Below are 13832 nucleotides of genomic sequence, written 5' to 3'. Positions count from 1 at the left end.
GAGGGCAGCGAGCGTGTCAGAAGTCTACTACTAGCGCCACGTAGAGGAACTAAAGAACGGGGACAAGACGCGTACTATTTTTTAGTATACGAGCAGTGGTGAGTATCAAGGGGCTGGTTGGTAGGTCTATAGTTGGGAGCAACATGTGCCATGTTTCCGTGGCCATGGTCAAGTTGTTCAACTGTCAACAATCAACACCAATATGGTACAGGAACTAAACGTTCTGCAATGTTATTCCTGCAAAATGTTTCAGGTACAACACCTTGTGACTATTTTGTTCTATTTGAAAATGCAGTTATTACATCGAAGTACAAATTTCAGGTTCATATCGTCAAAAAAGCGAAGAAATGGCAATGCAAGATATGCAACGAGATGCAATCTATACAACATGTAATGTTAATTCACTTCTTATCAGTCGTATTACTCATTGAGATAATTCAGTCTATTAATTTTATCATTCACAGTGTTGCGTTGCATATAAAGATTATTTTCTTTTCTTTGCACTTGACCTAAATCAACCACTAGTGCATACATTTTTCAGGTTTATTATAAAGGTTCTGGTCAAGACTGTCGTCTTCAAGTTCAACACTTAAATTTGATGAAAAATACTGAAAATCGGAGAAAGTTTGACATGTCGGATGTATCAAGTGAAACGGAAGTTAAGGAAAAACTTATGACAGAAAGACCTACCCCACATAGTAAATGGACTAAATATCTTGTAGAAACTGCAGAAAAACCTTGTGAAACAGATTTAACTAATGATAACGAAACATTAATTGATAACGATTTAGATGATGAAGAACAAGTAGTATCGTTCCTTTTTGCTAACAATAAAATGAAAACTTCAATTTCGACAAGGTCACAAGACCGAAACACAAACTTTTCCATTTTAAGAAATAGAACTGAAAATAACGAAAACGAAGAATTGCTGGAAGGCAGTATCGCGTTGAGCGCTAATACTTATATACGGAATGAGACTAATGGCAACATAGAATTAACGGATCATTTCAAACCGGTATCATTAATAGAGCAAAGCGCTAGTGGCAGTCAAAATTATTTTGGTCTGAATGAAACCAGTAATATACCGCAAACCCATGCGAAAAGAAAGTTCTGTCCTCAAAATGGCATACATGATGAATATGAGTCTAGGAATGAAAACAAGATTGGGTTGAATTTTCGTTTACCTCAACCTGCAGATATGACTTTTAAGCGGTTGAAAATGGCAGATGATGTTCCATTTCAAAAAGGAAATCTTCGTAATGTAGTGGAACCACCCAGCTCTAAGTGCAAGGAAATTTTTGAAAAATCAGTTAAAAATAACTCAATTATTAAAAAAGATAAACCACTGTTGAAAGAAAGAAACTGCAGTCTTAATGCAAACCAGCCACAAGTTCCTAAATACGGGATTAAAAAAAAATCATTCTTTGAGACAAATTCTGATGACTTTGACGATATTCTTGATTTTTAGTTACCGTAAATATAGTTTCACAATAAAGTAGAATACAAAGTATAATTTTGAGACGAACGATTGACAGTAATAGATTGCTTCAAAGGGATTTTTATACTTTTATTTGAAATATATAGATGTTTACGTGTTAAAGCCAGGCTATAAAATGATAGTTGTTACAAGTTTCTAACAAAAAAGAAAAAAAGAAACAACTCAAAAGCGTTCAATTATTGGTTTCAATGGTTAAACTATTTTCACAGAGAAATGGGTTATTATTCTACAATTCCTATTAGAAATATAAATTACAGATTTTTTAGCCGTCTATGTATGTATGGTATGTGTATATATGCCGGTATTGAGCCTTAATTTGTTAACTGGTACCATACGTTGCGTAATTATCATTAATAATCAGTTAGCAGGTGGAGGATCCGCTTCGTTATTAACTTATTTATAATGGCACATAGAATGTCATAAATATTTTTGTATGATAAATTTATCGTGCGAGAGGTATCAGTTGCGAATATTCCAAGGTCAAGAGAATTTCAATTGAAAATCATAAAAGCTGGTTAACCAAATAGATTTTATTACTTGCATAAAAATAAAACTACGGCCAAACCGAGCTCGTGATCAATCATATGGCAGTTATAATATAATTTAAATAATTCGAAAAATTCAATGAACTTTCGAATCAAGTTTTGAAATCAATTGAAAATCCTAGTCAGATATAATATATATATATACAGTCTTATTATAGAGTTACAATACACATATTTATTTTCTAGTTTATGGGAAAGTGGGTAATAATATATCGTATAAGGATGCATATTTACTTTTCCATCGAATAATATCTCTGTAAAATTACAAAAGTATAATGATTGTTCGAAATGCTTCTGGCAGTGCGTCATGACAGAGAAATTTCCTTTCATGCCGCTTTGAAGAACGGATCATTGGAAGAGTTGATCAAAATTTCAAGAATTAGATATGGCAGCGTACAGTATAAACAACGTTACGTGTTTTTTCAAAGGTAACGTTTTATCACTCGCATTTTGTGACGGTAGAATTATCGATAAATACATTTTTTTTAATTAAATTCGTTCATAACTAGACTGTTTGAAAAATGTGAAAAGACAGAGGAAAAATCGATGGTACGACAGTTTGGTTTCGTTGTGTGCTTAAGCCTTGACAGTCGTAATATATGTATTAATTACAAGTTATAAGATATAATTATTATAAATATTAGATATTTACTTAATAACAGGGATTTATTACAGGTATACGGATACAATAATGTATGCATATATCTACGGTTATAGGGAAATTATCACTGTCGTATCATTCGGACGTAATTCGTTAACATAATTCATTAATTAAAATTCATAACAGCGTACGTATTACCGCATCAAACGGATTCTTAGTTTGCTACCAAATCAATGCGTATTTCATACTTTCATGACTCTATTGTTTTAAAATACAATGCAAATGTGTAACTTACGTTTTTGCTATGGATCTATTGAGCATTGTATATTGTGTAAACGTTTATAATTTACCGTCTGAGTAGCGATTAACTGAATTAAACGTTATTTATCCAACCATAAATCACGTATGCGGCAAGTAAAATTGGGTGGATCCATGGCCCCAAAAAATTTTGCAAAACTAGGACTGTTTCGACCGAACCATTCGCTAAACTTTACTATAATTATTACACAGCTGTATGAATTTATCGTCGTCAGACAATAGTGGAATAAAGAAATGTCTTTGCCCGAATGGTTGGATACAGAGACTGAAGAAATGAGACAAAATACAGGAATTAATTCACAATGGAACTAGTATTGATGCCGATGACGCCGCAAATTTATTGTTGCTAATTCTTCGTGGTGCCGCCATCCGCTTTGCCAACTTCTGCTGCGTCTTTTCCACGGGCTGAAACGGAATTTTTTTTTTTTTTTTTCCTGTTCCGTTAAATTGGATTCTAATGTATTCAGCTGAATTTTTTTTATTTCAAACAAATTAAATCTACTTCGACATAGGAAATTGTAGTGGTAGTAAAAAATATATTTTATTAAATAAATGAACTCACTTTGGTAACTTTTTGCGTTTTTTGTTAAGGTGACCGCCCAACTCACTTTCCCGGATAATTTGTAACGCTGATGGCACAAATATGTCTGCAGCTAACCCATAAAAAATATCGAATAAACTAAGGTAATTATTTACCGGAACGTGGCTTTGAAATGTACTTCTTACCAAAAGCATTGCTGTATTTTCTTTTACTGGCATATCTCTGATGCTGCTGCGTTTGTGGAACGTTATCCTTAGCGCTACCCACCGTGCAATCACGCGTCCCTCGGCAACCTTTCAGATGTTCTAATTGGTCATGAAGGTAAGACCTCTCCGCAGATGTCAGTGTTGAAATTCTATTCCACTGTTCGAACGGGTCTGTAAAAGATATTGGTAATAAAAATATGGCGCTGTAATAAGTGGTGGGAAAAAAATTTATTACTCTAACAACTCTCCCATATTTAATTTTAAAAGACCTCTTCCGTAGTATTTTTTACAGTATATCAATTCATTGTGAGATAACTAAAGCCTCACAGCTTGCACTGAGTTATCTGTACTCTTATATTCCCCTAATTGACCTGAAACGATATGTTCCGATCACCAATTTCTCGGCACCATATTGCTTAGACATATAAAAATAGTTTTCACCGTTCACGATCACTGTGACTGTGATGTATTTTACTTTAGGTTGAGCGTTGTAAAACAAGCCGAAAATTCTTACCAACTCTTAAATTGTAAAAAGTTACCAGTCCTGTGGTAAATTCGCAGTAGAGGAAATTGTGGGTGACGTTTATCGTACGGACGCACGAGTAGGTATTGTTGTTTGCGTTCATGCAGAAACAGAATGGCCCCGAGGTCCACATGGGTGCCGTTCGCCAGTGATCGTTGTCGTGTTCAAAGCAGTTCATTTTCTCGCTCAAACACTCCTTCTCAAGTTTCGCCTTCTTCCTAAGCTTGCGTTCCTTCTTCCTGAGTCGTTCTTCCTTCAATTTTCTTCGCTCTTCTTTCGCAACTTCTTTCTCATCCCGTTTTGGATACAAGTCAGGTTCGCAGTAACACTTGTGCCTTGCTTCCAATGGATTGTTCAGCATCGGTGGAAGTCGCCCGTTTTTGTTTGTTGTAGTAATGCCTGAGAACAACATGAATATAATATTATTTACTCGTTTCTCTTCTTTCTCCTCTTTTCTGCTCACCCTTATACCTTAAGAGTCAACCACACTCGTTTCTTTTTGCAACAAATTCACGGAAGTGAAAAGAAGCTGCTGAAGTTTAATAAAATAGCATCTTCAACCAAATTCTAATGGCCGAGATCTTAACCGGAAAAAATCACTTAGGTATACGTATGTGCACATACTGCAAAAAGAAACAAATAAGATTGTTTCTCAATTCCATCAAAATATTAGACGTAATAAAAAGAGGTCCTCACCTTGCTTGTACTTGCGGTCGGGTGGTTCAAGGATTGTCACGTCGATCCTGGCGGGTCCGAGACTCCCGGTCGTCCTGTTCTTCAATGGTCTGAATGTCCTTGGAGTCGTCGTTGTCGTAAGACTGATTTGCCCCCTTGCGTGGGGAGGATTTTTCGACGTAGGCCGAAGGATTGCGTGGGTGGTTGGAGGAACGGTTGATGACGAGGGTTCCGTGTGCCGAGTCTCAGGTGCGAAGGTGACGCCCGCGTGATCCTCAGAGTGGTTTCGTTCTTCCTCCATCGAGGCGTCGGTATCTTCGAGAACCAAGGGGGTTTCGACGTCGTAGAACTTATCCGTCGGGGAAAGGGTCGACGTCGTAGGGGTCGAAACAGCGATGGAAATGTGTTTTTGCCGATGACCGTGTCTGTGGAGTGGCGTGACTTCCTGTTGCACCGTGGTTTCGATTGTTTCCGGTAAGTTGACGCCGGCAACATCCACGTGAACGCTGTTGGTCAGAATGGTGTTGTTTTTCTTGTGATGATGAACCTTTCTGCGTCGATGGTTAGCCCGTTCCTCGTCGGTGTCGTTCATGTTCTCCCCAACGTCCTTCTGCACCTTCGGTCTTCGCGGGCCTTTCCTTCCTCGGGAAAATGTCCCGTTTGTTGCTCGCTGCTGGACTTCTGCGGTCGACGGAAGCTCTTCCTCCTGAACGAGCTTCGGGACTTCTGTGGTTGTCGGTAAGAGCGGGGACGTAGTTTCCTGGGACGCGAGAGTCTTCGGCGATTCCTTCGTCGACGTTGAATGGGCTCCGATTGTACTCATGGGAGTCTTTGCACTGGCTTCTGTTGTGCTGGTGGGCGACGTATTTGGTGTAATTTTCTCGTATTTTCTGTGGTGACGATTAAGGTGAAGTTTTTGATGATGCTGCTTGTGGAATTTACGAGCACCGCCTGGTTCCTCGGCATCTTCGTCATCATCGGCGATGTGCGGTCGCATATTCATCAAATGACGCCGAATTTCCTTGAAGACGAATTGATATTCGTTATTTAAATTACCTATCGTTGATCAGTGAGAGGCTGTAAATCACAACCGAAAATCACTGCTGCCCATTATGGATTCCAAGAGGAAGATAAGATTCCAGAATTTAAATATTACGGTTTATTTATTGAAATATAAACCAGGTCATGATCAACTTTTTTCAAAATCTGATAGGTCTTATAAGATTTTACTTATGCCATGTTGTTAATATACTAATGGTAATTGGCACAAAGTGCGTAGTCTTGAATTTCGTGATGGCTTTGATTCTCCCTACGTGAAGAGGATACTCTGTTCATTTTCTAAACAATTGAACTATATCACTAGTTATTTTCTGCAGGCTCGTAATTACGGCACGCGGATGTTGGCGAAATCTGTTCAACGTAACTTAATTCACCCTACTCACGAGACGCTTGAATTACGATCATGAAATGATAACGAAACAACTGTTATACCTATAATGCACAAGTACAGGAATAGCTGCAAGGCCACGCTACGGAAATTCTAGGCTTTTGAAACTTTAATTAACAATCTGGTTTCATTAGGAATTCTTAGATTATATTCAACGGTTGAATTTGCTATTCTACTCTACGATGCAGTGAGCGTTTATTATCACCACTATAAACAACAAAATATTATATCTCTTTGTTAATTGATGAAATATAGCGGGTGTCTACCATATTTCGTTTGGAAATCGCCTTATTCATTCTAAATTATACTTGAATGTAGAACATTTTGCGGTGAAAAGCTTTTCCGCAATTATTTCAAAGTAATTTGTGGTATAGCACAAAATATTTTTATAATAATACACGATGTTTAATACACGATGAAATGTGTTAAAGAACTTGCTGGAAATAGCAGCGATGTTATCAAATTATCCTTCTTTTTATCTTGTATCATTCCTTTGGTAAGAAAAATTTTCAACGCTCTCTGACGTATAGAGATAATCAGATATTTATATCAAACAGCTTTTGAGTAATCAAAAATATATTTGAAAGAAATTATAAACACCAGGTGCTCTAACGTATTTTCACAAAAAAGTTTTGTTGTTCGTCGAACTTATGCAGTTGGCGATATTTTGACATTACGTTATAGTCCTCTTTATAATTTTTCATTGTGGAGTGACGTGAGACGAAGAAGGAACGTGTTATATATATATAATTTAAATAGGATAAGACGATTGCCGCTTCTTTCATTCATCTTCCTCGATACTGGCACCTTGATTTATACAATTTCAGCGTGGCAAGTTGAGCCGAAAAAGATACGAAAGAATCAGTTAGATTCATGGAATTAACTTTGTCAACTTTTCAGGAGTAAACAATTACCACTTTTGTCAAATGCAGTGAAGTCTCTTGTTAACGATTTTGAATTATGTTTTGGTTATCGATATTCTATGAATTGGAAACTTCATTCATTTCGGTTATATTACCTGCGAAAAAACGTCGACATTTTACCCTACTCATAGTTGTGAACCATACAGAAAATGTTCATGTGTTAAATCACAAAATTTTTTGAACGAATTCAGCGGGTAATTTATTACACGATTTATCTCGTAAATTTGACACAATATGTAAGAAATAACACAATAATTTACAAAAGTACGAATCATCAGATATACTAGATCAAAAATCGTATAGTTAACTAGTATTGACTCTACATGATTTTTGATCTGGTATATTTACAAGATAAATCATGCAATAAATTAGACGTTGAATTCTTTCAAAACATTCATTCTTCTTATAATTGAACACTTGAACATTTGTAGTAGAAGTAATCGAGTGAAGTAACTAAATATTACAAGAACTCCGGGAATAGCGTAATTTCTACCTGCAAATTGCGTCTCCCGATAAGTTTGATGATATATTAATAGCATACACCGTTGAATCGCGCGTGCAGCTTGCGGATACAAAAGAAGGTCACCTGACGAGGAGCGCCAGTGGGAATCGAGAATAGCTGCCAAGTTTGCACGCAAGGTCGCGAAAGGGTGATTCTGGAAATTGTTAGAAGTGCATGCAGCATTTGGCTCGGCGTTAACAACGCCATAAATAGCGGCGTTCCGCATCGAGGAGAAACACCGCAGGATGCGGGTTCCACTCCGGAGGTTCGTTATGGGATGACCGGGTCGTTTCAGTCGATCGGTGCAGAAATTGGCAACAGTTATCAGCGAGGAGCCAAATGCGCTGCACTTGTTACTGGCGGATGGAAATTTGATGGACCAGATCCGCTAGCCTGGGATCGGAATGCAGCAGTCACTGATCCGGGATTTGGTCAATGAGAGTAGATGCATAATTCATCTGATTCCGGGATGCATCGGTGCACGCCCGATTCGCACCATAAATATTTCAGAGCTAGGTTTACCTACACACATCTGCACACGCGTATTTGTACACATGCATACATTAGGGTGTTTCATTTGTGGCAAATATTTTGATACATAAAAATGGTTTGAAAGATATTTCAAATGACTATTTTATCACATCGTTTAAGTTTTGACAAAAATCACACCTTTCGAATGTTAACGTGGACAGAAAAGCTTCGATCTTTTGAAATCGAATTTAAGAGATATCCTTCCGCGAGGATTTTCATCCTGCTATCTGCAACTTGGTATCGAAAAATAACTATTCCTTCCAAACGAAACACCTCGATAAATGTACATATGTACTTACGCGGAACGTATGCAGTAGATACACACGATGGTATGTACGTAACTGGTTTACGGATCGGTGGTTAGACAGGGAGATACAGGTAACGACGGCTAACCGGATGAGCCGTGGCCAACTGACCACAGGATATTCACAACCAGCAGTATATATTCCGTTCGCGTGAACGTATGGCGAATCCACTCACTTTCAAGGTTTCCAGCTGAATCCTCATCGATCTGATCTGCTGCTCAATCTGACGCCTCGAGGTCCGCCACTCTGCTGGATTCTCGTAAACGGCCTGGCTACAATTTACCCCACCGTTGGGAGAAACCAGACATCTGGGCAGCGAGTCTTGGTCCACTTTTGTCGATTGGTCAACCCGCGATTTCTGGAAACAGTTGGGGAGTTTTCGAAGCGATAGTTTCTAACGAACCTGAGACACCGACACATATTTCAAATATGACTGTACAATTGGTTCACGATCAGTCATCCAAGAATCCGGAGTTGAAGAAGTTTATGAAATATAAAAGAAAGCTATATCCATATGGAATTCCCAACGATTTCATGACGCGTCTTATAATTCCGAACCCACCTTCAAGTCGTCCAGTTCTTCTTCGATGCTTTCCATTATCTTGGTAACGTGATCGATGGTGTCCTTTTTCTTGACGCTCCGTTTGGATCTGATGACGTTATGTCTGCGCACAATATCGTCAATGTCGAGTTTTCCTTTGACTAACTGATCCAAGTCGGTCTCGAATTGCCCCGGGGAGTAACGTGACATGGAATTGAAATGCTGGTCCCACAGGGGGTCAAGGTCTTCTGGATCGAGATCAACCGATCCTTCGAAGCGGATTGGACCCTTCGAGTGTCCGGACTGGTTTTTGAATTTATTGTAAACGAAGTTTTTCTCGGAGTAAACAATCTTCGCACCGATTCCTTCCAACCTCGCCGGGTCTTCGAGATGATCCGCGACTTCAGACGGTGTTCGAATGATTGCGTTCGTCTCCAGATCCAGGCTGTTGAGCGATCGGCGATTCCTCAGCGTCGAGTAGTCCGCTATATCCTCGGGATGTTCCGTCTCGAACAACATCGTTTCGGGGAAAAAATCGTCTTCGTCCTCGTCGTCGATCGCACGGCGATCTCGAAGATCGTCCAAGTCGTATTCTTCAACTGAGTTCTCATCGTCAAACTCCTGGCGAACGTCATTGCGAATGTTTTCCTCATCAACAACTTCTCGTTTCCCTGGGGTCAAGGCAATAGATAAATAATAATTTGATAAATTGCACATGAAAAACGAAAGTCTGTGTTTGTACTGACTGTCCCGTGGCTCGAGGATAGTAAGCCCGTAACGGTGTTGTGCATGGAAGATAAGGATAGTGCAGCTCGAGTGAAATTTCTCTATCGTGCATGCACATTGACTAAGCTAAACATGAAAAAAGTGGTTATTTAGGTACCCAGTTGGGGTATACATGTTCCTTCACCTCCGACTGACTGTAAAAAAAAACTTGTTACGATTTTGAATTCGAAATTTGGTAATTTCAAATGAAGGTCGAAAATGCAAGAAATTACTTGTTTTGGACTAAATTTGATATCTATATTTGATTTCTTGAAAACGTTGATTGCGCATCTGAGGTGAGAATTAAACAATTAAAAATGGCTCTATCTTCAATTTTCTGAGTCAAGATTCGTAACCAGTTATGGCCAAAACCCCCGAAATCCAAATTTCGAGTAACTCGGAGGCTAGGAAAAATGTATGCCCAGGATGAATAAATAGCCGAGTATTTTTCACCACACAATACGCGCGATAGAAAAATTCCACATAAATTCATAACCTCTATTTTTGATCCACGAAACCTTTACGGAACTTACTAATCGCAATAGTTACGGGACATCTTGTATTGCGAATAAAAATCTAACGCTGTGACATCTTGTGGCAAAAATTGTATTATTCCAACTTCAACTGTTCCATATTTAATGTTAAAATACCTCATTCGTTATACTTTTTGCAGTATACCGATTCTACATGCAAAAACTAAAGCATCACTGCTTGCACTAAGGTGTCTGTACTTTCATATTCGCATAATTGACCGAAAACAATCCTCTGACAGAGGAATTCCCGGCGCCATATTGCCACGTCCGATCCGAATAGTTACGACCCAAGAGAACTCACCTCTTCTGAAAACGTAATCAATGTCTCCGTAAATTCCGCCTCGACGCTCCCGACGAAGGCTGTATTTCTGGCCATCGAAATCATTCGATTCGAGTCTCGTGTAAACGACGCCGTCGGGAGTGAAGCAGGCGCACTTCTTCGAGACCTTCTGAGTCTGCGGCGGAGAGTACCTGCATTTGTAGCGTCTCCACCTTCGCCCTTCTCGTTCGCAACGCCATTTTTGTCCTGGTACACAATCGGCTTGAACCTCAGGGCGCGAGCATTCCATCGCCAGGCGTTCGTGCTTAGAAGGAAAGGGTGAGAGGACCGGAAGCACGCGGTTGTCCAATTGAATATCCGGGCCTAAAGAGAACAACCTCATTTTCATCATTCAACTTCACACATTCTGTAGCTTCCATACAGTTGTTTACTTAGGCTACCCATAAAAGCTTTTTATCGGTATAACGTATCGTAGTTATTAAGTTTCACTTTAACTGATTCAACGGTCGAAGTAAAATTACAGTTTCGTTGAGGAATTCGATAGATTTCGCAAATTCCATTTTTAAAAACATTCACCTCGAAAATGTGGGCTTCTCATTCAACAATTTTTAATATCGAAACGCAATTTGAGCTGGTTCTTTCTTAACTCTCTTTATTGTATGTTTACGTAATGACGATCTTTGCATTCGAACAAATTCCACATTTTTTCTGCCTGTATTATACTGGCACTGGGTATAGTTCTTCAGTGAGAATCGGACCCGAAGTTGGAATATACCATTTTCATTAACCGTAACTCTCGTTGATCTCTCTTCGTAGTTCTTTCGGCCCTCAAACTCTGCCGTATACAAATAAGCTCCTGCACTTCGGGTTAATCCTTAACGACCGCACGAGCCTAGCCGAAATCCCCTTATCTGGTCCAGAAAACCAGTAGTTTGCCTTGGGCTTAGTACATATTTCAGCCGGATAGAAATTAAAGCCGATTTAACAAGCTGGGAATTTGCTGTGCTTCGAATATAATGCGGGCGCAATAGTCAAGTTTCGGGTGTACCTACTTTGTCACCCTATAAAGCGTGTTGTGCTTCGTCGTAATTTTGCGTTGTGCGGGTAGCGTTGCCTCACAATTTGATAGAGGAGGCGCTCAAACTTTGACGATATATGCAATCTGTGACTGAATACGTCCGACAATTTTTGAAAGACTGATATGCTTGTAACGAATCTACCAGCCGATTCGCCGAATTTTTTTTTTTTTAACTTTCATTCGCAGATTCTTGATTCCCGTGATTTTTAAAGATGTTTTACAACATGAATGATGAATTGAACTTTACGGTCTTGATGAAAAGTTACAAAAAGAGGGGAAAATGGTTGGAAATTTTTTCAGAAATGTTACTTATGCCAATGATAGTGAACACGAATGAAACAAAATCGTTACTTTGTATGTGAAATGAACCTGAAAAAATACGAATAACACAAGCTAAGATATGTACAATTTCAGAAAAGGTTTCATCATTCGAACCTTCGAAATGATAAAACTCTTTTGATCTCGTTTTAATGTTTTTGGACTTATTTTTTTCATCATAAAAATGACCAGAGATCGCCTGAAACAAATATCATAAATAGTTATCTCAAGAGTGGATAACAGATTTGTTCAAATAGGGTACAACGGATGTTCGACATTTTTGCGTCATGACTAGACTACAGTGTAAGATTTCGTAAATATTTTCAGACGCTGTGCAAAACGAGACCAAAAATACTGAAATCGGATCAGTGAAATGACCAAGATTTAACCATTGCGAAGGTTCGAATTATACCCAAAGACCTTTCTCAATTACTTAACATCTTAGCTTCCGCTATTTGAATTTGCTGAGATTCATTTCTATCACACAGTAGCGACATTGTTTCAGTCGCGTTTATCGTTATTATCGCAAATAACATCGCCCAAATTTTATTATTACGTTTTTTTTTTTTGCGTATGACATTGATTTTTATCGACAAAAATGTGACAAACAACTGTTTTTAAAGGCGAATTGAATTTTGACCACATTTCGAGCCATTAAAGCCTTTCCAATCCCCCTGAGCTCAAGTTTACGAATTTTTCAGTTTTTCTTGCGGCAAAAAGTTTGGAAGAAATTTCAGTAACGGAATAATGAAAAAAACGAAATATTTCGACGCCCATTCCCGTTTAACTCACCGGCGTCATCGGGTCCAGAGTCGTCGAAGTCCTCGTCCTCCGAGATGTCCTGATCACTGCCTGTGTCGTTCTCCAGGACACGAGGCTCGACGCTGACGTCGGATTCCTGTTCCGTCACTTCCTCGTATTCGGCTGTAGTTTCCGGGGGTTTGGCAGTGGTTGAATTATGGCGTCTCGCATCCCGGGCCTTCGCCTCGGCGATTGATTCCGGTGTCTCCCGTCGGCCGGATGATTCGATGAGGAATGTGTCCGGCCACTTCATTTTCGACCTTCGACCGTGCTTGCTGATGCATTGAGAAGAAAAAGAAGGATTGAAGCAAAGACGAAATTAGCTCCGTTACTCGCTCGCATAATCTCCGACTTCTCTGCTTCAAAGGCCTTCCTTCGCACACGCCTCACTCTCTGTCCGACCACAAAGGCATTCCGGAAAAGGCATGTGTGCATGCACGCGTGCTCGTGTATTATACATATACACTAACTTTCAAGTGCACTTGTACAAGGTGTCGCCCGAAGGTCCCATGCTGTGTATTTTTATCGTTTCGAGAGACGTGGAGTCTCGTTTTAAAGAGACTCCGGTCCGTATACGAGCTAAATTTGACAATTGGGGAGGGAACAGTTTGTGCTGCGATAGCCTTGCAATCACTCGCTGAATACGCTCGTCCCTAGTACGAGTGTGAGGAAAAATCAATTTTAATCGTATGATCAAAGGTTCCGGCGTTCCAAAATTCATTTCACCTAACTCCTGTATTTTATCGAGGCTTCAAGGTTAGCCTGATTCAGAATGTCAGGGTTTCCAATTCTTAGCAAGCATCGAAAAGTTTTGTAAAAAGTTCATCTGTTTGCAGAGAATAGAGATGATTCAATTTCGCTCAAATTATTAGAGTTTTGTTTTTAACTAACAAACCCGATC

The 13832-nt window shown here is 39.2% G+C and overlaps 2 protein-coding genes across 3 annotated transcripts in view; one reads left to right on the top strand and one right to left on the bottom strand.

Moving 5' to 3' along the window:
• Positions 1 to 109: 109 nt before the first annotated feature.
• On the top strand, positions 110 to 3760 carry LOC124218239 (uncharacterized). The gene is made up of 3 exons (XM_046624766.2): positions 110 to 253; positions 322 to 390; positions 542 to 3760. Exons 1-3 carry the CDS (start codon positions 203 to 205, stop codon positions 1466 to 1468), a joined length of 1047 nt encoding a protein of 348 aa, XP_046480722.1. The 5' UTR covers positions 110 to 202; the 3' UTR covers positions 1469 to 3760.
• The window catches only part of Sulf1 (Extracellular sulfatase Sulf1), an 86291-nt gene continuing 75149 nt past the window's right edge, over positions 2691 to 13832 (bottom strand). Inside the window, exons 8-16 of one of the 2 annotated variants that reach the window (XM_046624763.2) lie at positions 12923 to 13206; positions 10756 to 11097; positions 9178 to 9827; positions 8791 to 8973; positions 4929 to 5928; positions 4224 to 4631; positions 3689 to 3880; positions 3525 to 3615; positions 2691 to 3367 (exon numbers count right to left, since the gene is read on the bottom strand). In XM_046624763.2, coding sequence (XP_046480719.1) covers positions 3271 to 3367; positions 3525 to 3615; positions 3689 to 3880; positions 4224 to 4631; positions 4929 to 5928; positions 8791 to 8973; positions 9178 to 9827; positions 10756 to 11097; positions 12923 to 13206 — 3247 coding nt within the window. In that variant the 3' untranslated portion in view covers positions 2691 to 3270. The remainder of the gene's footprint in view (positions 3368 to 3524; positions 3616 to 3688; positions 3881 to 4223; positions 4632 to 4928; positions 5929 to 8790; positions 8974 to 9177; positions 9828 to 10755; positions 11098 to 12922; positions 13207 to 13832) is intronic. The other variant, XM_046624764.2, reaches the window with a different exon arrangement.

This window comes from Neodiprion pinetum, chromosome 4, assembly GCF_021155775.2.
Source record: "Neodiprion pinetum isolate iyNeoPine1 chromosome 4, iyNeoPine1.2, whole genome shotgun sequence".
NCBI classification, from domain to species: Eukaryota; Metazoa; Arthropoda; class Insecta; order Hymenoptera; family Diprionidae; genus Neodiprion; species Neodiprion pinetum.
The sequence above is the reverse complement of the archived record's forward strand: the minus strand, read 5'-3'. Positions and strand labels throughout refer to the sequence as shown.

Coding starts and splice junctions, on each gene's coding strand:
- LOC124218239 (XM_046624766.2), top strand. CDS start 203: ATGGTACAGGAACTAAACGTTCTGCAATGTTATTCCTGCAAAATGTTT. Junction 254..321: donor ATTCCTGCAAAATGTTTCAG/GTACAACACCTT, acceptor TACAAATTTCAG/GTTCATATCGTCAAAAAAGC. Junction 391..541: donor AGATGCAATCTATACAACAT/GTAATGTTAATT, acceptor TACATTTTTCAG/GTTTATTATAAAGGTTCTGG.